Below are 25,102 nucleotides of genomic sequence, written 5' to 3'. Positions count from 1 at the left end.
TATAGGTGGAATCCACTTTATAGATCATTGATCATCCTAGGGTTCTTTCTCTCTCTCTCTCTCTCTTTCTCTCTCTCTCTCTAATATAGATCACTCACAGATTCTCCTTAAAGATCAACATGGAAGGAGCATTGCATGGGAATTTGGTCGCTCATTTTTTGATGCTCGTTTTTTTTTACTTGCTTTCTTTTTGCTTCTCGATGGTTTAACTACCTCTTTGTTGTGGATCTCTTGATGTGACTCATGTCAATATGGAGAAAAATATGATAGCGACGTTGATTGGTTTTATTAGAACATAAACTACTCTATGAGTGTGTGCAATGCATTGTTGACATGGAGCTCAGGTTTATGGATGTTTTTGCAGGCTGGCTACGTTCAACTACTCACAAAAAATTTGAAGGAACTCTTCATTTGCTCAATGTGTTGATCAAGGTTTCCACTTGAATGCTCGAATCTTCTGAATTATAAATCTAAGAATCCACAAGTATGTAGTTGCAAATGGTGGCTATACTCTTTCTAATTGGCTTATGAATCTTGATGCCTGTGCTTCTTCAAACAAATAGGGTGACAAGGTTCAACTTTACTATCCTCTATGGGAATTTTAGTAGAGAGGACATTTGGGTAGTTGAAGAATCAATGGCACTTTCAAAATGGTAATTTTACATGTCCAAGGCCAAGAGAGCTATCCAAAACTATAGGTACATGTTGCATACTCCATAACATGCTTGCAGACATGGAAGAAGGCATCAAAAGGGAGATTGTTGAGAGCTCAAGATTACCACAACAACCATTGTGAGTGCCATGACAAAATGCAAGAACACTCCGTAATTTCCTTGCAAGGTATGTATGCAAGTGACATTACAAAGACAAATGCGGTTTTGGTAGAGCTTTTTTCCCTCTATATTTGATGAAATACCTATGTTGCTTTTCAAAACTTGTAATTTGCAAATGTCTATTATGGTGCAACTTCTTACCTTCCTTTTACTTGAAACCTCTAAAATTAGTGAATAGATAACGATTCATCTTTTAACCAATCTTTTTGTTGGAATATGAAAAGTTTTATATCCAAATCTGAATTGTTTGAGACGTTTTTAGGGTAGAAAATTGACATGCTACCATCAATGAAATTTTCAAAAGCGTCTTGCAAGGTGAATCTTTCACTATTTTTATGTGTTTTCAATGATATGGATGTCATAGATACCCCAATGCTGGTTTGGATTTCAACTCCTACTTCGTGTAAACTTAGCCTCACTTTTGAGAAGGGATGATTTCCTTCCAGAAGAAACTAATTTTGAAAGATGCAAAGGGATGATTTCTTGCAAGTTCGCTCTGTTGGAGTTTTTTAAAGGGTGGATATACTCATATGGTTGGTTGAGGAAGTTTAAATTGTATATGTCTATGCAAAGGTTATAGTATGTGTCCCCAGCTTGGCTACCAGTATGCTAGATGTATCCAGTTGGATCGAGAGATTTCATGGTTGTCCTTTGTTGAAGGTAACCACCTCGCTACTGGTCATTACCCTCGATCTTGGCCATCTGGTGGAAGGATCTTCAAGTATATGACCCAACATAGTAGCTCTTTGCGGTTAGCCATGGTTACATACATTATAGTCGTACTCATAATTAGTGCACTTGGGATTCAAGGGGAAATCTAGCATCACTAGTGTATTTCATTCGATATCATCTTGTCACCATTTCCAAGTAGCATGCCATGAAGATTGGTGGAGTTCTCTCTCTACCATTGCACTACTTCAACTTAGAATCTGATCTGCATCAAACATTGCTTTGATACCAATAGTTGGTTGCATCAATACTAGGAGAATCCAATGTTTGGGTAAGCATTTTCCATATCACTATTCAGCAGGCTAGTTTGAAAGCAAGGGTGATGTGCGAATCAATTGACAATGATGTCCAAATCAACACTGCCTTTCTCATAGTATGACAAAGAATCTAATCTACATCAAACATTGCTTTGATACCAATAGCTGGTTGCATAAATACTAGGAAAATCCAATGTTTGGGTATGCATTTGCTATATTAGACAACTGGTCAACAAGCTAGTTTGAAAGCAAGGGTGACATGCGAATCAATTGATAATGATTTGACCTTGTCCAAATCAACACTATCTTTCTCACTATATGACAAAGAATCAAATCAAAAATCTGATCGGGTAAGGATCACATCTGATGAGCACATGATCATACTCAATTTGATGGGCAACAACTCAATCCAATACTCTACTAAGGGACATATCATCTCATCAATATGGTCACAAAGGACTGGTTGGCATTGTACCGTTTACAGGTTCTTGTCAGACATCTGCTCATTGTTTGCAAACCGGCTGTAGGAAGGATTGGTAATATCTGGACTGCTAGTAGTCAGACATCTGGGATGCAAGCCATATGGAATCTGGTGGATGCATTTGGCAGACATCATCTGATTGGGGCAAAACTAGACTATCAAGTTCGCAAATACTCAAACATTTGGTCTGGCATCCGCAATTGGCAAACTAATTTTGTAACTTAGCATGTGTTCAGTGAGTGGAGTCATATCAACTCCTGGTTGTGTCAACATTGGGAGAATCAAACATCTTAGGAATCCTTATACATATGAGATAACTGGAAAATTCTAGTCAACGTCAGATAACCGTCAATTTCAGAGGACACAATGATCTGATTGGCTAAGAAGTTCATGTGTAGAGAGATCAGTAGCTAGAGAAAGAGCATGAATTTTCTGTAGAAGGCTGTACTTATACACTACCTTCATATTTGTTTGAATGCATCGAAGTTTTCATGTATCTTCTAAGTTTCTATGTCGTTCAGAATCATCAAGCAGAGACGCTATTCCTACCTTCTACAAAGGAAAATTTGTTTCATGAGAGACCTTCGCTTTGACAAAACTATAGTTAGCACAAAGCTTTGTGCTTTTGTCCTGGATGAGGTAATCAATAGACAACATCGTTGGCAAGCACACATCAGGTTTCTCAAAGAGCCCTTAACTAGCAATCACAACGCAAAATTTTGCAACCATGTTGACATTATGTCAGACCATGTGCCTTCATGAGAGGCCTTCGCTTTGTGAAAACTAAAATTTAGCACAAATCTTTGGGTTTGTTGCCTTGACGAGGTAGTCACTAGGTCCGATACACAACATCGCAGACAAATCAGATCCATTGGGCCCGGGTTTTCCTATTACACTCCTTGAAGGCATGCACGCTTGCTAAACCAGCCATTTGGACATACTTTTGTAAGGGAATCATTAGGGCTTTGTCTGCACCAAGTGGATTCTGAAGGGCTTCACCTTCAAGGTGCACAAATAGGAGATTGCATATGAAGAAGGGCCTACACTTATGGTCAATTAGAGAACCATGTAGGACACATCCCACAATCAATTACTAATAATTTTTTGCCATTGCATATAGCAAGTGGATCAAGAGCCTACCATGCTGGCAAGTATGCCTACAATATGGCTTGGTTTCGACCCTCTTTTGAGCTCAAAAGAACCTCCTTTTGGTTCACCAAAAAAGACCCTCTTTTTTCTCTAAAACAACCTTGTATTGGCCTACCATGTAGCCATCTTATGGAGCACCGTGATCGCTGTAACTTTAGATCCCTAAACTACTCGTGTTTCCACAATGTAAATGCTCATCATGGTTTCAACTTTTCACTCCCAACAACCCTTTGGGTCTTTAAATCATGAGCCTCGGATTAGTTTAAAAATCAGCCAAATGCCCAAAAAGAAGCTTTGCGAAGGAGAGAGGAAAGATTTTGCAACTCGACACATATCCGGCATACTCTTGCATCAGCATATCCTCAAAAAAAGTTTACAAAAGCTCTTTTGCTCCCAAAAATTTACAAAAAAGTGGTTCTAGGTTATGTTTCTAATATTATATGAAAGAGACTCCTCTAAGCATGTTGTAGATTATATCAAAACACCTAAGTATGGTCTTTTGACCAAAGAGCTTGTCCAATCAAGCTAACATATCGTCTTTTTGACACATGTAGCTTAAAGGAGAATGACTCGATTGCACTCACAATTTTGAATGAAGCCAAGTTGTTGTCATGTTCGTTATAGGTCATGTGCATTCTAACTCAAGGCGCTTTGCATTAAGCTATTTGGCGTTATTTCCCTCGTGATTTCAATAAGGTCTTGGTCCTCCTTTCCTTTCCAGCAGCATTGCCTCAAGCCCTTCTAGCATTTCAGCAACTTTCTGTGGTCGACGACACTTATGACCACTCGACTGCTCTTTTAAGGGAGGCTTCTCGTTCTCATCTATCTTTGTTTGATCTTGGTCCTTTGTGGCTCCATCACCCACACAAAAACAAAGTCACATAAAAGCTTCAAAACAATTTCATATACACTTGTGAGCCCAATGCAATTTCAGTAGCCCCCACCTATGACATGATCAGACATATCCACTAGGATGCCACCAGGTTCTACTGAGCGTTTGGCACCATATCTCACTTTCATAATTGAGAAAACTTGTTGAGAGAAGTCTATTGGAAGTTTTTTTGTACTTGCATTCAGAGGAGTCCATGGCCCAATATGACTTGCAACTATAGAAGGTGTATTTTGAGCATAGTCAAAGATTGTCTTGAAGTGCTTCAAGACACGACTCCACCGATCAACACATTATTTTGATGTGTGAAAAACTCCATTTTAAGCACACTTTGAGGATACTATATTCCACAACTCCATCTTCCTGAAGAACTTAGGAACCTCGCCAGCCTCATTAACATCTTCCAAAAGCAGCTTTGCATTGATAAGGACTTCCGTTTCTTTCCAATCCCAATAGGTTGGCATATCTCCGACCAGGACATTCAATTTTTGGTGGTCAAACTTTGAAGCCTTGTTAGCTTCACTTTTGGGTGAAGGCTGCTTCTCATGTGAAATGTTATAATCACATTAGACTTCTTCAAACTCGTCGTTTTTAGCCCGTGTATCACACTCATCGTTTTTAGCTCGTGTATCACAATCCAAATGCAATCACAAAGTGGTACAAAAAGACAAAAAACCATAGAATGTGGAGCTTTTGAATCCTACAATCTAACATGAGTTTGTACTTGTAAGTTGTTTAGTCATGAGATATCCGACGGTATTAGCACATTGAGTCAAATTTACCTTATGTGGCTTCAACGGTGATTGATTTTCGAGATTGACATACACCCAATTAAGTCCCCTACACCACCCACAATCTCAATGTAAATAAAAATATCCAATACTTATAAGTCAACAGCTTGAGACTAACTTAACTGTCCCTAATAGCGAGCTTCAGTTGCATTCAGCCAAAGAATACATTTAGCTAAAAAGCTTAGTAGCTTTTACCTGGGCTTGCTTAGGTGCTACATCTATGGAATTTCTCCCCTCATAACTTGTAGGCGGTGAAGGCATGGATTTGATAACATTGATAGAGTGCTCAAGGGATTCCATTTTGGTGTGCATCAGAGACTGTCAACGTCGCTATCTTTTGAGACATGGAGGCCTGCAAGCCCAACTAGGTTGGGCTTTTTTTAAAGGGCTTTCTCTGCTTTCTTGAATTGCATGTTGTCACTTGTTGGCAAGGAAGTGTAATTGAGCTCTTGAGTATTGCTATCACCCAAGCTAATCGTAGCACCTTTTTCTTGCTGAGTGGAAGGAACCACTTCCACCTCATGATTCCATACCTCGTTCAAATCCAAGTGAAGATCCATATGAGAGACACATACCACTTGTGTACGTGAGAAATTTATGTATGTCTATGTGAGTGCCAAGTGTGGAGAGAGAGAGAGAGAGAGAGAGAGAGGTCTTGTGGTGATTGCACAATGAAGAGTGGGAGAGAAGGTCGCTATAGAATCGTGTTGGTTAATCATCTTTTACTCCTAGTGATCTTCAGTCATGAGCAGTCAAGCACTCATATTTGGAATATCATTTATTTTATCGTACTTCACTTTTGGCCACCAATGGTCATGAGTGGCCAGTTTAATTTTTGAGTGCGGTCTCGACATGTGGCCATTGGTGGCCACTGGCCAGAAATGGCGCTTTAGGCCTTTGTGGAAACAAAATCCCTCTCCCTCTCCCCCTCCCCCCCCCTCTCCCTCTCCCCCTCCCCCTCCCTCTCTCACACACACACACACAAAGCTTGTAACAAAAATCCTGTCGTTAGCCTCTCTCTCTCTCTCTCAACACACACACGGAGGGTTGTTGGCAGTTGTAATATTGTGCACAAATATCTCATGGGAAATTGTAGTTGAATGATGGGCGATGGCATCCTTAAGACACAAATGCGCAAAGGCCCAAAAAAATATTCACCATAGTATTTATTTGGAGAGTAGTTGAGGTGAAGGTACCCCAAATATGGTAACCCCACATTCTGTAATCAAAGTTCAGCACATAATCCAATCGTCCTCATCTGATTCTAGTTCTGAACTTTTAAGTAAGCACCACTCAATGCTTCCATCCTCATCAATAATAGGTGGAAAGCTTTGTCAAACAGCAGCAAATCCGTGGCGATCTGGTGCTCGATCAAGCGCTTGGGGATGAGCAAGTTGAGCATTATAATTGACTGCAACAAAATCATAGATGCGGTCGTGATTGGGTAGATCATCCCTTGTATCCAGCCTATGTACAGAATGGTCATCACTTGCATTGAGGCCATCCGCAACAATCAGACTACCCACGAAACAACCATGGTCGTCTTCCCAACCTGCAAGCTCATACTCCTGTGCACTTGTGTCGTGCTCATAAGCATTTCCATCAAGTTGGACTGCATGCACTGCATCATGATGGATACCATAGGCTTCCACTGTAGCATCATCCTCATGATCACGAAAAGCATCACAAGCATCAGAAAGACGATCATAGTCATGCAGATCAAAGAAAGAAGGATTGAGGAGGAGATGGGGCTTCATAGATCTACTTGACCCGTGATATTTGCGAGTATAGAGCTTGTTGCGGACGCCCTTTGACTTGGAGAGGGCCTTGGAGGCTGGAGCGAAATGGCAGCCGCGACAGGCGCTGCGCCTTCAGCGGGAGGAATCCTTGGATTGGTTCGTGGGCTTGTTGGAGATCTGGATGCGAGGATGGCCAGTGTCGACAAGATTGAAAGGGCCGCTGAATCCTAGATCCTGCAGGTGATGCTCATATTGCTGCCTCTCCGTGTAGCCCGTCACTCTACCTTCCCTCCTCATCCCTCCCCTCTCTGCAGCGTCCCTTCTGTTCCGGCGGCGCCAGCTTTATTACCAAGCTGCTTAGCTGCCCATGTGGACCATTTCACGAGGAACTCAATAGCTTGAGGCTGAAGCTTGAAGTCCTAGAATGGTTATCTTGGGGAGCCTGGCTTTTGAAATGCCCCCTCCCTCCTCGGGCCCTCGTTCACGAGGGGCCCTTGTTCACCAGAGGCGAGGCAATTTCCTTGCATGTTCTTCATTCACTCCACACCATCGATTTACTTTCCATCAGCATCCTCCGCAAGTCTTCACAGGCAGCAAAGTTTCGTGGGCCCGGATTGTTCTGTCTACTGCTCCAATTAGCGTTTGGAGGGCTAGTCACGAACCTCTGAATCTCTCTTTCGCTAGTTCGTCTGAGGACTGTCAACGAGTGCTAGTTGTTGGAAGAGTCATTGTCTATGACTTCAAAAATGGTGGGTTCAACACCCCTTGACTGCTGAAGACAGGTTCTATCTTTGAAGGGCGTTTCCCATGTGGTTTGGCCAACTTTATTTGGTCTCGAAGACTCACCTTAAGAGTCGAGTTGCCTCCACCTAGGGGGTTGGGTCTATTATCGAGCCCCGCTTTAGCGCTTAAAGATTCAAATTTTGAATTTTCGTGTATCCCTCTGTATTGTTTGTTAATAAAATTAATAACATTATTGAAAATTTCAAAAAAATGAAAAAAAAATATTAAAACATAAAACAATAGCTATGTGGATAAACATGAAACTACAAAGAGCCTGCTCCATCCGAAAGTTATGCATACGCCTCCATGTAAAGCAAGCACTGTCAAAGATGATAAGCCAAACATGGATGACAACTTCTGTCGAGGCATGGGTGGATGGATGCATGAATAGGTGGACTTACTACCTGTGTCCCGGACACACTAGCACGTTGGTAGCTACCTCCCAAATCTAAAGGTGGAGGAAAACTTTCTGAGTGAATTTAATAATGATATTTTAAAAAACGTGACAGAGACTACGATCGAAGGTTGTTACGCCTTTTCGTTACTCTCTCTCTCTCTCTCTCTCTCTCTCTCTCTCTCTCTCTTGCTATAGTTCCCATCTCCATAGCTGAGCACACACACTCTTCAAAGTAGCTTGCCTTCCTCGATTACTGCTCTCTCTCTCTCTCTCTCTCTCTCTCTCTCTCTCTCTCTCTCTCACACACACACACACACACACACACACACACACACACTGCATGTGAATCCCTAGCTGGTGTTTAGGGCTTAGCTTTTGACAGGGTACCCATTTTGGCATCCTCTTTCCGCCTCTCAAAGACTCACAAGATGGTGGAAATCATTCCAATTGAGGATGTTGTGAGTTTAACAAGTATCACATGCTTTTGTTGTGACTCAGTCAAGTGCAGCTCATGCAAACAGAGTGTAATCAAGGATTGTGAAGCAAACCGAAAGCGCGCATATCGCGAGAGAATCAAAGAAAGGGAAGCTAGAATTAAACAGGTCGATATTAATGAGTTTCAGCACCGCAAAATTACTGCACAGTTGATCAAGTTTTTCAAGCAGTGCACAGAGGGTCTTGACAACAAGGCAAAGGAGGAAATCATTAGGAGCATTCTCAAGCATTGAGCATTGAGAGACCTGAAAATTCAATCTACAGGAGGTGAGGTTTCCAATGATGAGCAGAGGGTATTGATTAATGGAATGCACAACACTCTCAAGGTAATCAAGAGACCAAAAAGCTTGGTAGAGTTGTTTATTAAACGGGCGAGTATCATGATGGTTATGAATTCCACAAGCATAAAACCAAATATAGTAGCTGCATCGAGGCTTCTTGGTAGCCATCGAAGGAACTTCTATGCAGCTAGATCTCGATTGAAACATTATCATACAGAACTGCCATTGCATTTGTGTGGGCGACAACTATACACAAATAGTGTAATTACAGAGGAAGTGAAGGCCACAGTGGTGAGCTTCTAGACTCACAATACTCGCGTATTGCCCAACAAAAGGGATGTGTGTCAAAAGCGTATTGTACGCAAAGTATTCGATAAACACGCAGTGCATCTTCTTAAGCAACCCCGGGTTTGTTTTGACTTCTTGAGTAACTACAAGCTTATTTTCATTGACAGTTATGGCACTGTTTTGGTTGTACTTCAATTGACTATTGTACACTTTGCTTATTGTTGCACATTGCTTTAGACCTAGTAACTACCACTACCAAATAGGTAGCTTACTATACATGACTGGTAGCTACCACTATGATCCTTATAATTACCACTATCAGACTTTGGTAGCGCCCATGTTGTCCTCGGTAAAGATAGCTACTAGTCTGATAGGGGTTGCTACCAATCTGCCATGGTGTTCTTGGTAAATTTGTTGGCTACCACGTTCAACCTGCTAGTTTACAATCTCATAGTCATGATAAGGTAGCCACCAGTCTGATAGTGCTTTCTACCAGATTGCCATGGTAGTATTGGTGTACTGGTAGCTATTATTGTCAACTTGGTAGCTATCAGTGTCCTAGTGCTAGCTGGAGCTATCACTCTGAGAGTAATAGCTTCTAGTTTGACATGCAATCCTGGTGGAAGCTACTAGTCTACCATGGCAATCTTGGTGGAAGCTACCAGTTTACCATGGCAATCCTGGTGGATTGGTAGCTATCACTGTCAACATGGTAGCTAGCAATGTCAACCTGGTAGCTATCCTTAAGTAGTCTGATAACAACCAACCTTACAGTGCTACTCATGGTAAAGGTAGCCATAAGTCTTAGAGTGCTTCCTACTATTAGACTCAGGCTCTTGTAACTTTTCTCCTTCCACTCATCACAAAATATCAGCTACCATTCTGAGAGTAATAGCTTCCACTCTGCCATGCAATCCTGGTGGAAGCTACTAGTCTGCCATGGCAACCTTGGTGGAAGCTACCAGTTTGCCATGGAAATCCTGGTGGATTGGTAGCTATCTTTGTCAACCTGGTAGCTGTCACTGTCAACATGGTAGCTACCACTGTTAACCTGGCAGCTACCCTTAGGTAGTCTGATAACAACCAGGTCTTAGAGTGCTTTCTACTATTAGACTCAGGCTCTTGTAGCTTTTCTCCTTCCACTGATCACAAAAGTATTAGTTACCATACCAGATTGATCTCAGTTTTGCATGTCAACAATAGTTATGATTTTGCCAATAAGTGTACTGAACATCATTATTTAATGCATGTAGAATTCTTTCTTGCCTTCAAACAAAGTCACCCAGAGGTTTGTATGCAAGCTTCGAGATCGCTACAGCTCCTGTTGCATCACTCATACACTACAAGAGGCTATTCATATTAGCGACGCTCACACAGCGACGCTCGAAAAAAAATTCCCGGCGTCGCAAATTTACAAAGAAATTTGCGACGCTCATAGCGACGCCGGCTGGGCTAAAAAAATAACCGAGCGCGCCCAAAAACTCAGATCTCAGATCTGAGTTTTTCGGCGCCCTCAAGCAAGGAGCAGGTAACGCTCTTCCTCTCTCTCTCTCTCTCTCTCTCTCTTTTTCTTCTCCACACACACACACACACACACACACACACGAGGAGAGGAAGGAGAGCCAGGTATGCTCCTTCCCTCTCCTCATTCTCATGTTCCCTTCCCCTCTTTCTCTCTCCCTCTCTCTCTCTCACACACACACACATACACACACACACACATAGTGTTTTTGAGAGAGAGAGAGAGAGAGAGAGAGAGAGAGAGTACAAGCATAAACAAAAACGCACACACACATACATAAACAAAGAATGCACACACACATTGAGAGAGGAAAAGAGAGAGAGAGCATGCATAAACAAAAAACGCACGCATTGAGAGAGGAAAAGAGAGAGAGAACATGCATAAACAAAAAACACACACATTTAGAGAGGAAAAGAGAGAGAAAACATTCATACGATCCAAAAAAACGCACACACATTGAGAGAGAAAGAGAGAGAAACTAATTTAACGTCGTAGGAAACTAATTAAAATTAAAAGACCTAAAGATCTAGACAACGAGGAGTTGAACTCAAGACCTATTATTCAAGAGGGAAATGGCATAATCAATCTATCATACTTGGCATGCGTGATAGAAATGTTATACCATTTATCTCTTTTTATTGGCACACACATCCACACACGCGCACACACACAAGAAGAAGAGAGTTATAACGTCGTAGGAAACTATCCTCAAAGACGTTAAAGATTAGGTTAGATGTAGACTTACGTTAAATTAGATTTAGGTTTATTTAAGTTAAATTAGATTAAATTTAGGTTTATTTTTAACTAGATTTACGTTTATTTACGCTAGATTTAGATTTATGTTATATTAGATTAGATTTTGGTCTCCATAGACTGCAATGCCTGCATGAAGCGGGTGAAGAAAGCCCTCAATGGAATATAGGGTATTGCTGCCTTCACTCATGGTGGGCTCCGTCGATCCAAAAGTACTGGTGAAATGTCTTCAGAAGATAGGGAAGAAGGTGGATCTTCAGGGCGGCAAGAGTCACTACATCCCCAACACAATGACCATCTAGACAACCTCTAGTAATTCAACAGCAACTTCAAAGTTAGTAACAAGAGTAAGAACGGTCTAAAGGGCCAATTGCTGTCGTCAGATGTGGATGGAGATGAGGCAGCGTCACCGCTGGAAGTTAACTCTCACATCTTTAGTGATGAGAATGCCCACTCTTGCCGAGTTATGTGAAAAATTATGTGTTAAATCAGTTTTAAGGTTCTTATAATCCCTGTTAGTTTAGTTCTTTGTTTTTAATATAACATAATTTACGTTAGATTTAGATTTATGTTATATTAGATTAGACTTAGGTTTATTTAGGTTTACCCACACACACACACACACACACACACACACAAGAAGAAGAGAGTTTTAACGTCGTAGGAAACTATCCCAAAAGACGTTAAAGATTAGGTTAGATGTAGACTTACGTTAAATTAGATTTAGGTTTATTTTTAGTTAGATTTATGTTTATTTAGATTTACGCTTATTTACGTTAGATCGAGTCCATGCAAGAATTACTTACGGTTTAGGGTTTAGAGTTAGACGAACAGTGAAAAGATCTACTGTGAAAAGATGTTAAGATGCTGTGAAGTGCTACAGCTAGAGAAGAGGGAAAGGGGTTTTGTCCACTACATGTAGTATCATGTAGACGTGGGTGTGTAGATTTCTTGTACCCACAAATATAGGTATTGACCAATAAAGACGAGATTATAACCCGGTGGTTCTGATCTCCGTACACCTCTAGACCGAGGTGTACGGGGATTGGACATGACTAGAGAATGTGAGGTAAAGAGAGAGAGAGAGAGAGAGAGAGAGAGAGAGAGAGAGAGAGAGAGAGAGAGAGATAAGATGAAGAATGCCAATAGAATATTAAATTTGTTGTCCAGGTTATAAGATTTTTATCCTCATTATGAGTAGTGACGAGGATGTGGGACCGTCCAACCGAAACACCTATCTCTCAACGAGGGTCTTATGTCCTTGTAATCAATGCAAGCATGTTGTGCGACGGACAAGACGTGTTTCTTTGCAGCACATTCGCAAATTTGGCGAGTTCGATCCATCTATTATAGATCGAGTTGTTGCCAATTATAACTCGTCGGACTCTGACGCTGGCCAACAAGCAGCAATCTTGCAACCCAATAGACGTGTTCGCACGCGCTTTAGTCAAGCAGCATATGTGAGGCCACAAGATGTAGCCTCTGACAGCTCGGGGGATGATCATGCAGAGCACATTCCGAACGAGGCAATGTTTGAGCCCGAGATTGATGAAATGATCGAGACGATCATGGATTCAGAAAGGCTTATCTATGATGATATGAAAAGTGAAGCCGATACGCCATTGTATAATGGAGCACGTATGTCTAGATTGAAAGCACTCCTGGTTCTTCTCAACATGCAGGCAAAGTTTGGATGGAGTGACACTAGCGTCACAGCGCTTTTCAGGTGATCTATTACAATTAGTTTACTTTAATAAAACTCTAAATGTATAATGATCTGATAGATTTTTACACGACTGTATCGTATTTTTATGTTGTGTAGATTGCTTAAAGAGCACATACTACCAGCTGACAATGTGATGCCAGATTCCCGAGATGAAGCAAGAAAGATTTTGCGAAACTTGGGGATGGATTACAATTCTATCCACGCTTGTCCTAATGACTGCATTCTTTTCAGAGGGGAATACATAGACATGGAGAAGTGTCCGAAATGTTATTCCGAAAGATATCGAGTAGATCTCCATGGGACAAAAATTCCACAAAAGGTTTTGCGACATTTTCCTCTGCTTCCTCGCATCAAGCATTTCTTCGAATGTAAGTCCATGGCCGCCCTAGCATCATGGCATGAGGAGAATAAATCTTCGGATGGTGTGCTACGAATTCCTGCAGATTGCGGAGCCTGGAAACATGTGCGCTCCTTGCCGCACTGTCGAAGCAAGGGACTTGCCGATACACCGTGTATGAGCCGCAGACGGCTCCAAGCACACAACTAGTTTAACTAGTAAGCTCAAGAGGGCAATGGTGTGTCACTCACCGCCTTATGCTCCTGCCGTAGAGGATTCCTCGCCGCGAAGAAGAGGGAGACGCCGCTACGCCGCGCTCAACCGCCTCGCCGCCGTCGTGCCGCCGCAACGCTCGATCGCACACACACTCTCTCTCTCTCTCACACACACGCACACACACAAGGAGATGGTGAAGGAGAAGGTGGAGATGGAGCAAGAGCAGCTTCTATTGCACAATGAGAGAATGAGTAAAAATTAGGTTTAGTTGGCTTTTATATGAGCTCACCCCATTCACACTTGGGCGCCCATGCTTAGCCAACCAACCCTAGCATGTTCGTGTTAGAGTGCGCCTCTCATCGGCGATCACTCTACCTTTCCCTATTGGACCGACAAGCGCGGTGCCTGACTCTACTTAAATAAATAATACGGTTACATTGTCCGTCGTAGGCGATAGGGTGTCCGTGAGCCACAAGGGTTAACATTGCCCCCCTTCCTGATGTAGATTCCGTCCTCGGAAGCTATTGAGTTGAATCTTGGTATGTCCATGTTGTAGAGCATCTAGATTTGAATCTGCAAGGCAAAGTCACTGTTTTAGCAAGCGGAATTATATGGCCATAAATCATGAGGGGAATGTAAAGTACATGTGGAAATGAGTAAATGCAAGATTTATGAAATGTTGGACTGCCATTAAGGACAAATAAATTGCACTTTGAGTAAATTAATTAATCAAGAATTTTGAGCTTATGGGTGAGTCTATCAATTAGTTAGCTATGACTAAGGTTAAAACAACTACTCTAGTACTAGTTAAGCTAAGAAGATTATCTAAATGCAAGATTCCCTAATTATGCTTTTCAGCTTTGATTAGCCAACTCGCTCTCACAACTGCAAACAAAAGCTTGAAATGTTAACTGTAAGCTCAATGGAAGTCTTTTATTTTTTTATTTTTTATTTTTTTATTTTTTTTTAATACTTTTTTACTTTAGGTCACAATCATGTGACGTGTGTGCTTATTTTGTATGTCCGGGGTTTTTTGCTTCTCAAGGAAAAGCGCCCACGTTGGGAACCTCTAGGGCTCTAGTACCATAGACAATACATGTGAGTGAAGTACCAATTCAAGCCAGGATTTCTCTTCCAACGTAAGATTTTTCATTTGTGGCACTTATGTTTTTTTTTTTTTTTTTTTTTTTTTTGCTTCCATTTCCTTGGTATTCGCACTAGTGTTTTTTGTTGTTTGAGTGAGCAAGCCTTTCTCTGCCTAAAACATTCCTAAGGTCTCAAATACTCGGATAATTTTATTAGCTAGGCCTAGTGGTCAAGTAAATGAGTTAACCTAAAGTCACGGTCTCCTAATCTCCAGGCTCATCCATAAGATTAAACTGGAGTTCAATCAACTTAAGCAAAGACAAATTTATACATCTATAATGGCAGATAACATCATAACTATTGCACTCAAACAAAGAATGAAAAATCATTATTAGCAATTACACATATCCACCAACATGAATCATGGAAAGTAGTACACCTGGAGGTATGGAGTGGCTCATTTCGTTGAAGCAAATGTCCTCAGCCATGTGGATGGAGATCCATATAAGTCCTACCTAACACATCCAAAAACAGGCACTATACCTCTAGGAGGCATGTCAGTGTGAAAAATTAAAACTCCTAAAAAAAAAACTCAAAACACAATCTAGACCCCTAACCTGCCTATCTATCACCCCTTTTAGAATCAAGGAAAGAGGATATTATATAAACCGGGTGGCCACCCTAAGGCTAGGCCTCTATCCTCATCATCTAAATAAATAAAATCGTTGTCCGTGAGGCCATAGACTTCCTCGGTCTCTATTAGTTCCTCTTCATCATCCTCTTGTGCAAGCATGCTAATCAAGAACCTCGCGATGCGTGGATACTCATCTTGTGCAAAAGAATAAGCATGTGCCATTGGAGACACATTCGCTACTGGGTAGGGATCACTAGTTAGCCATAGACGTATCAGCCATTCTAACTCCTCAAAATTTCTCTCACATGCAAGGCTCTCTATCAAATCCCATTCGCAAGAAAGTATAGGGTAGCATACGTAGAGCACTTGAGGAAAAGACAAGGGGTACCTTTCATCAAAAATAGAAGTGCATGCCTTTGGTGAAGTAGCCATTTCTGACAAGACAGATAGATTTGATTAGGCCTTTAAAACATAAGAGTTGTTTTTGTGTGTTGCTTGAATTGACACGGTGAATTTGGACTTATATGTAAGATCTGATAGGGTGCTCTCTCATTGCTAGTCGCTCTTGCTCTTTACTATTTTTGTTTTTTGTGAGTATAAGGCTATATATATACATTCCCTAAGATTGGAATTGAGAGGTCAGGGAGGAAGGTTGAGAGGGGAGCGAGTGAACGATTGATGTTAGCAAACACTCCCCCCTTCCTTGGGTAGATCATACCTTTTGGAAGGAGGTCGTCACCTTTTGAAACCAATTGTTCCAAGTTGTTATGGGTGAAGGTTTTAACCAATAGTTTTCGACCGCCCTATGCGTTTCATCTAGTTGCAAGGGTGGTAAGGTACTCTCCCATGATTTTATTGGCAACGTTGTTGTAGGTGGTGAACTTACCCGGGGAGGTGCAAACTCTTTCGTGCTTGTATGGATATGTACAGTGGTAGGTGGAGGTTGTGTCGAAGCTTCTATTTGCGTATAGGAACTACATGAAGAGCAAGAAGCTTCATTTGATTTCCCTGTTCCTAAGCTAAGTGGAACAAATCGTTCTTTCTTTGGTACCCAAACTAGCTCTAGATCGGGTGTGTAACATTCCATGATTTTTTCTTTTCCGCAATTTTCAATTTGTTTTGGAGCCACAGGATTGGGTTTACATGGGCCAGGTGACAGGTAAGAGTACACTTTACGTTTGGGCACCCAGATTTGATCATTTCCTTCATAGTATCCTTGGGCTTCCAATAGTCGTTTAGGAATCCAACGCAACGTTTCTTTACATTTCTTGGAGTGAGTGGGACGGTTCTTACTAGGTTTCCGTTTTTTTGCATCAACCATGCTCACTACAGAGGCTTTAGGGACCCACTTGTATGTTTTCTGTGTTATATTAGGATGGTTCTTGTGTGTCTCAAGCTTTCTTTCAACTACATCAGTTGAAGCTCTAGAGAGTTGGGCTATGGGGACGTATGGTTCAACCTCCTGGACATGCAATTTCTTGGGTTTTATTTCCTTAGGCAATATCTCAGGGGCTATGGCTTGAGTGGTAGGGCTAAGAGTTGGTTTTTGCGTTGTAACACCCCCAGTCCCCCAATCAATAGTGCATTTGGTGGCTATCATCCACGTGCGGCCTAGGTTTATATTACCCTCCATAGTTCCAGTAGGCATGACCAAAAAGTCTTGAGCTACAATTCCATTGTCATAACTGACAGAAGTGTGCCAGATTCCAAAAACCGTAGTTTTTTTCTTGTTGACACCCTTGACTTGGATAATACTCTCAGATAGAGGTGGCTTCCCTAACTGACACCACACCCCATAGGATAGCAGATTATATTTAGCACCCGTGTCCAATAAGGCGTTATATAGCACTTTTCCATAGGCACTGTTTAACTCAATAGGGTATCGTAGAGGTGTGTCAGAGTCCAACCCCTCCTCTTCGATTTCCACGTGGAATGCATTTGTGACTCCAAGGTTAGCCTCTCGTTTTTGTCTTATACGTTGTTGTCGCTCCTTAGCCTCAGCTTGAGCTTGTATCTTGTTTAACTCGGTTTGTGCTTTGGCGGCCTTCTTTTGATGAATGGCCCGTAGTTCTTCTTGGCTTAAAGGATCATAATATCTTTTGAATTTACTCCCATTGAGGAATCCAATGGTTTCAACTCCATCAAGATTTTCCACACGGAGGGTACCTTGTGGGGTAATTTCACATACTCTATATGGTCCTTTACCAACATATTTCAACTTTTTCTTCTCTTTACGTACTCCATACATAAGGACTTTATCACCAACTTTGATGTCCTTGTCCTTCACATGGCGATCAAACCACTTCTTTCTCCTATCCTTTTCCACAAGAGCATTTTGCACAGCCAACTGTCTCTCTTCGTCTAGTTTTTCTAAGATATACAAACGCTCGGTTAAGGGGTTACCATTCCATCCTTCTTGCAAAGCTACCCTAAGACTAGGAATGACAAACTCCCAAGGCATAACCGCTTCTTGGCCGTATACCATTTTGAATGGTGTACAATTAATAGCCACTTTATAAGCAGTACGATAAGCCCATAGAGCAGATGTCAACTTCAAATCCCAATCAATGCGATTAGCTTCTACCGTCTTGGTTAAAATAGAGATTAGAGTCTTGTTGGTGCTCTCGGCTTGTCCATTAGCTTGCGGGTAATAAGGTGTAGACTTATGGTGGGATATCATAAAGGTCATGGTAAGCTCTCTTATTACCTCATTTATAAAATGGGTACCATTATCACTAACAATTTCAAAAGGGCAACCAAATCTTGTGATAATGTTCTCAAAAAGAAACTTAGTTGTTGTCCTCGCGTCAGCTTTTTGTGAAGCCTTAGCTTCAGCCCACTTTGTTACATAGTCCGTAGCAACTAGAATATATCGAGATTGAGTGTTGCGAGCTGCGGGACTAATTGGACCTACAAAGTCTAAGCCCCATTTTTCAAATGGTTGGGTTACTTTAATAGGATGTAAGGGCATTCTGTCTTTGCGCTGTGTGGTCTTGTAATGTTGGCACTCATCACGCCCTTTTGTAAAAAGTGATGCATCCTTAAATAAAGTTGGCCACCAATAGCCTGATTGCAGCACCTTTCTAGCAGTCAGGTCTCCTGAAAAATGTCCTCCTGCTATGCCCATATGTGCTTCTTGCAAGATATACAAATATTCATCCTCTCGGGCACAACGCCTAAGAATATCATCCTTGCCTAATCTATACAGAGTTCCGGCAATCAAACAATAGGGTTCACATTCTTTTACTAGCCTTCGAGCGATATCCTTACGAAGTTCCTTGGGTGGAAAACCATTAACTAAAAAGTTAACAATGTTCTCACTCCATTCAGGCATAGTCTCAACTATGAATAGGGAAGTATCGGGTAATTCATCATCAACTCCTGTAGGGGCTTCACCATTGGGTATGCGAGACAAATGATCAGCCATGATGTGCCTTTTACCGGGTCTCACTACAATCGTGAAATCAAACTCCAGAAGAATTAACAACCATCGTGTGATTCTTCCTGTGGAGCATGGCTTGTTTACTAGATACAGCAACGCTTGATGGTCCACATAAAATACAAACTTGTTTGCCAGAAGGTAGTAGCGAAATTTCTTTACTGCATAAACCATTGCCAAACCTTCTCGCTCTGTAGTGGTGTAGTTCCTTTCAGCATCATTCAATTGACGGCTTGCAAAGCTAATGGGATAGTCCAATTTATGTTCTCCTGGTTGAGTGATAACACACCCAATAGCAAAGTTTGATGCATCAATATGCACATGGAAAATGACATCCCAGTTAGGTGTCCTTAAAATCGGAGCACTTGCTAGTGTTTTCTTCAATTGTTCATAGGCCCGGTCACACTCTTCAGTCCATTTAAATTCAATGAGAAGCTTGTACAAAGGACGTGCTATCTCAGCGAAAAATAAAATAAACCGTCGATAATAACCCACGTGTCCCATGAACCTTTGAACTCCCTTGTAATTGGTTGGTGGTGGTAACTCTAGAATCACTTTAATTTTGCTCTCATCGGTTGAGATACCATTCTTGGATACTATATGCCCTAAAATAACTCCATGCTTGACCCAAAATTGGCATTTGAACGGGTTCAATGAGATACGATATAACCTACACTTTTCAAACACCTTCCGCAAACGTGATAGATGTTCTTTCCAAGAAGAGTAAACACAAAGGTCGTCTAAGAAAGCTTCACAAAACTCTCTCAAATATTCTTTAAAAGCAGTGTTTATTAATCGTTGGAATGTAGTAGGGGTATTTGTTAAGCCAAAAGCCATCACACGAAATGCAAACACGCCAAATTCTGTGATGAAGGCAATTTTAGCTTGGTCCTCTAGCGCTATCGTGATTTGGTTGTAGCCTGAGTACCCATCTAGAAAGCTATAAGCTTCCTTGCCTGCAACTCTTTCGAGTACATGTTCGGAATATGGTAGGGGGTAATGGTCTCTTCTAGTAGCTGCATTAACTTTTTTGAGGTCCACGCACATCCTGAGTTTCCCATTCTTTTTTGGCACGATAACTATTGGAGACACCCATTCAGAGTGTTCAATAGGATATATGAACCCACATTTGATAAGCTTTTCTAGTTCTTCTTGAATGATCTTTGCGTACTTAGGATTCATCGGGTAGGGTCTTTGTTGTACGGGCTTCGCAGTGCTAATCATAGGGATTGTATGTTGGACCACAGAAGGTGGAACACCTTTCATATCATGGTATGTCCAAGCGAATACGTCCTTGAATTCCTTGAGAAGCTCTTTGAGGACCGCCTCTTCAACTTCTGTGAGGTCTTGGGCAATAAAAACAGGTTTTGATTCTTCACCGGGGTCAGCTAATTCTATTTCTTTAACTATTGCCGGACCATCATAGATTCCATTATTCCCATCGATAGGTATTCTTTGGGCTTTTGTGTACACAACCTTTGCTTCCCCTGTGGTGTAAGATTTGAAATGTTCTGGTGCAGGATGCAAGTCTGTGGATTCCGGTTGTGCTTTGGTTTGTGCTTCCATTTCTGCTTTCTTGTGTTGTCGAGCTAACTCTTGGTTTTGACGCCTCCTTGCAGTGCGGCTCAACTTTGGCTTGTGTATGATCTCTAATTGGGCTATGTCATGGGGTCGTGGTCTACACCACATAACATTTTGGAGATATTCACCCCAATTGTCTACCAATTTTGGATGAGCATCACATGCCCCTATATAACTGAGCCATTCTGCTGAGGATCTCTTCTTTTTTATCCTAGCACGTACATTGGTTCGATATCGACGCCTCTTAAGGTTTTTATTTTTCTTATTTGAGACCTGCTTTTGATTTGCATTTAGATCTGGCTCACCAAAGGAGTCCTCGTTGGTGTCCTCTTCACTCTCGGGGGAGCTATCATCGGTTGATGTGCTCGGTCCTTCCGAATGTTTTGACTCTAAACTTGCTCCACTCTCTAAGTCATGAGATTCAAAATCCGTTTCACTCTGGGAGTCAGTGTCCAAGTCGTGTTGGTCAAAGTCTTCTATTAAGCTATCGGTGTCACTGTCAGATTGGTCCACAATTGCCTTGCCCTTAGAAGATGCATGTATGGAACTTATCATGTTCAGAGGTGCAATTTGTGGTACCTCTTCCCCCTCTGGTGTGACCCAAGTGGTTCCTCTATTTCCCCAGGTATCTATGGTTGCAGCTAGGTGTACCCAGTCTATGTTGTCTGATTCCGTCATACCCAGTAACACATCCATGTAAGGAGAATCTTGGCCAATGTCTGTATCCTTCTTACAAGTGTAACAATATTGTAGTGGGGCCGAGTGAACGGTGTTGTCAGAGCGATGATCAATAATGGTTTTACTCCCTCAGGGGTGTACCTTACCAGTCACCAAATCCACTCTAAGGACAGAGTCTTGGAATTGCAAATAGACATGATTTTTAGACCAATCATGAACCATTTGTGCTTCCCTCATGAATGGTCATCGTAAAATCATTTCATATGACATAAGGTGTTTAGATAAATCCATTACAATGAACGTATGTCGTACCTTGTGTCCTACAACTTTGATCTTAAGATCCTTGATCATCCCCACAAGTTTGGCTATGGTACCATTTGCCATCTTTACCACAATGTTAGTAACACTGAGGCGGGGTTTTCCCATGGATTCCCAACAATCTTTTGTAACGATGCTAACTCCCGCACCACCATGAAGAATTCCCTTTATAGTTAATCCCTTGGTAGTGATGGGTAGGGTCGCATTAGACTCGTCGCCTTCAAAATACTGCCCTAATTCGTTAATGGGTACCTCGATCACAGACTCGTGTCCATCTAAGTCAAGTGATTGCACATGATTTTCCTCATCAATCATAATCGAGTTAGGCCTATTTGGTTGCGCAAACTGCGGTAATCCCGTTCGTAGCTCTCCGTTAAGGAATGCTCGAAGTGCAAGGAATAACTCAGGATCTCCATACAGCTTTGCTATGATCGTGGTTCGGACCTCAGAAGACATGAAGTCCACTAGTTTGGCAACATTCATTGGCATTTTGCAGGGTGTAGGTCCTTGACTAGGAACTGGTGAGGATGGAATCTCATATTCCTCAATGGGATCAGGTATTCCTTCGTTAAACATCCTTTCCAACAAGAAAGGTGTATGCTCACTTTCTGATGCCCCGTCCTCACTCCCTTCTTGGATGATACTAGATATGGCTAACGGTCTATGGTTCATGTGGGGTGGATGAACTTGCGTGGGAAACACTATGTCATGAATTTTGACATGCATGGGTTCTGGTTCTAGTTTCCTTTGAGTCTCCTCCACTAAACCTCTTAGATGTTTCACCTGCTCAATCTCGTCTACTGGGTTTGGATACGTCCCAATCTTCTTTTTACGATTCTTCCCTTTTTGCCCCTGCGGTTTATCTTGGGGGTCTTGGATTGGATTTGGAAACACTTGTGGTGTTTTCAGAGGCTCTTTATGGTTTTCTCTTATTCGGTTTTCATTTGGTTCCATGTTACGGTTTTCTTTGTCGGTCTTTCCCTTTGTGGTATTGGTTCTAGTCTCCATTGTCTCGATTGAATCTGAATCATCCTCGAGGTCATTCATATACACGGGGTCATCTCCTGTTCCTATGTTTGTTTTGGAACTTGGCTTTGAATTTCCCGTATTCTGCGACCTCTTCCTTCGTGTCTTCTTTTTCTTTGCTTGGATAACTGACGCGGTATCTCTCTCTTCGAGGATATGGCCTGGCCCTTGAAGCATGGACCGTGTAATCGCATAAGCGGGTGCGACGGGTGGTATTGGTGATGTCACACTAGCAATTTCGACCAAATTTAGGGGTGTGATTTTAGGCGCATTTGGGTTATAGGGGCATTGGGCAATCAAGTGATCTATGCCACAACGATTACATGTGAGTATTGGCATTGCAGACGTGCTCCCTTGATTCATTTGCATCTGTTCAGCATTCTTTTGCAGCCTAATAGGGCACTCCGCTGCCCGATGTGGTCCACCACACTCGTAGCATTGAAGAGGTGGCCTCCTAGCCTGGGTGTTGATATTTTGACCTCTGGATGCGAGAGCAGCAGCTTGATAAACCGGCTTGACTTGCCCCCAACAATCTTCCATGTAGTATATAGGACACTCTTCCAATGTATCAAGTCCGTAGGAAATGCTAGTGTCTATTTCCTCCTCACAGCCATCTGCATAAGTATTTGATGGTTCGCAACCCACTTGGTTCATAGGGGCGACTCTTGGATGCGGGGGATGCGGTCCTAGCACAGGAGGTGGTAGCGGTGTAGCTTGTACAACATTTTGAGGTCTAGGGACCATGTGTTGCGGTAGTTGCTCAACAGGTGGAGCAGGCATCAATACAGGAGCTCGAGGTGCATCCGTCTAGGCTACAGGTGGTCTATTTGCCATAATGCGTTTGATCATTAAACAATCCTTAGCTTGGTGACCATACCTACCACATGCGTTGCAAGTTCCATTAAATTTTACTCTAAACGTAGGGCACTCACTAGTGCTATGTGGACCTAAGCAAATGGAACACCATTATTGCTCCCTTCTTGGATACATGTGACTATTTTGAGGGGGTCGATTATCCTTAAGAGACTCTTGGGTTGCCTTGGTGAGGTCTGTCAAGAATGTCTCAAATACCTTTGGCTCATTGGCAATGGGCTTTGCAGTCATGGGTTCATACTCAATGGCTTGTGAGCTAGTGGATCTCGTGTCGGTAGACACCCTCATGCCTGCTATCATCAAGTTGTCCTCTAATTGGATTGCATTGGCAGTGACATCTTCCCAGGTTGTGATACCTCTAATCACTAGTCCATTATAGATTCCTTCATTCCTCAACCCTCGAATGAATCGATCAAGCAGTTGGTTATTGTTGAAGCGCTCATTTACAGGGCAGAGAGAGTTTAAGTGCTTTAGACGACTAATGAAGTCCCTTACTGACTCTCCTTCCTTACGTTCGGCCTTCTGTAGTTGAGATGCTACACCCAAAAGCACACCTTCTCGTATGTACTCCTTTAGAAACAACCTCCGAAGGGTAGGGTAGATTGTTTTCTCGTCCACTCTTAGGGTCCTATACCAATCTCCAGCCTTCCCACTTAATGTCAAGCTTAAGGCATTGCACTTATGTAGTTCGTTGCGTTCCCCTAAGGAATCACATACTTGTTCAAACACTTCAATGTGTTTTCTAGCATCTTCGTCCCCATTGAATTTTTGCGTGAGTTTGGCAATTTGTACTGCCTTACTTCTAGGCTCTCTATCAGATGCATGACGCATATTTTCCGCGATAGATCGACCTATGGTTTGCGAAAACGCTGCCAAGTCACCTATGTGAGGAGGCAGGGCAGGTGGAGGTACTCTTGGAATCATATGTGGGAGAGGGACGGGTACCGGTCTTGGCATATGTGTGGATGATGCAGGATATGGAACATAACCGGGCATAGGTCCACTCGGATAAGGGCTAGGGAGCGGCACTCGAGGAGCATAAGCAAGTGGTACAATTGGAGGTGTGGGGGCCATGTGTGCATAAGGGGCTAGAGGCACATACGGTCGAGGCCCCATATTAGGTACTACGACACTAGGTAGTGGCACTGCGCTAACCGTAGATGTCATCGGTACATTCTCTGTCAGGCTTATCCCTGGAGTGAGCACTGGGTTTTCCTTAATAGAGGGTTGAGCCAAGTTAGGGAAGCTAAAGTTGTCGCTCGAAGGCTCAGATTGCATAGAGACCCCAGGTGAAATGACGTAAGATGGGTCCATGGGGCTCATTAGAGGAGTCTCCATTTGTGATAGAGTAGGCTGTTGAGCCTTGCTCGTATCCAGAAATCTCATGGGGCCAGTTGAGAGTATATTTACCCCTCGGTTTTGCCTTTCTGATTGAATAATGCCATGGATAACATTACAGATCATTTTCTGTTGATCTTCGATGCTCGTGGCACTAGAGGTGGATTGTACAATCTCTATCCATCCTACATGGTAGGCGTGGCCAGAGTGTAGATCCGTCAACACCTCAGTGTGGAGGTCGTATGTCCAATGATCATTAATGAACAATCCTTCTAGAGTCGACGTGTTAACGGTTTCTTGTGAGGTAGAAGCAATGTTGCTCCCCGTGGTTTTACTTGTTACCAACGGTACTCTAGAGGGAACTTCTGAAGGAGGCAGCTCAACAGGGCCTTCTTGGTAAGAAGTTGGTGGGATATCCACATGGACACTCTTTGGGGGTGTGGGGTCCACGTGCGATGTCAAA

At 42.3% G+C, this 25,102-nt stretch overlaps 1 protein-coding gene and 1 pseudogene across 1 annotated transcript; both read right to left on the bottom strand.

Moving 5' to 3' along the window:
* Nucleotides 1-3,934: 3,934 nt before the first annotated feature.
* Nucleotides 3,935-4,802, bottom strand: LOC147436108 (uncharacterized; annotated as a pseudogene).
* Nucleotides 4,803-6,290: 1,488 nt separating this feature from the next.
* LOC147436107 (uncharacterized) lies at nt 6,291-7,308 on the bottom strand. Its single transcript, XM_086488096.1, has one exon. The coding sequence runs from the start codon at nt 6,884-6,886 to the stop codon at nt 6,464-6,466; it is 423 nt and encodes a 140-aa protein (XP_086344222.1). The 5' UTR covers nt 6,887-7,308; the 3' UTR covers nt 6,291-6,463.
* Nucleotides 7,309-25,102: the final 17,794 nt, after the last annotated feature.

Source organism: Adiantum capillus-veneris, chromosome 18 (assembly GCF_014529385.1).
Source record: "Adiantum capillus-veneris isolate H3 chromosome 18, ASM1452938v2, whole genome shotgun sequence".
Taxonomy (NCBI): domain Eukaryota; kingdom Viridiplantae; phylum Streptophyta; class Polypodiopsida; order Polypodiales; family Pteridaceae; genus Adiantum; species Adiantum capillus-veneris.
This window is presented reverse-complemented; position numbering and strand designations above follow the sequence as displayed.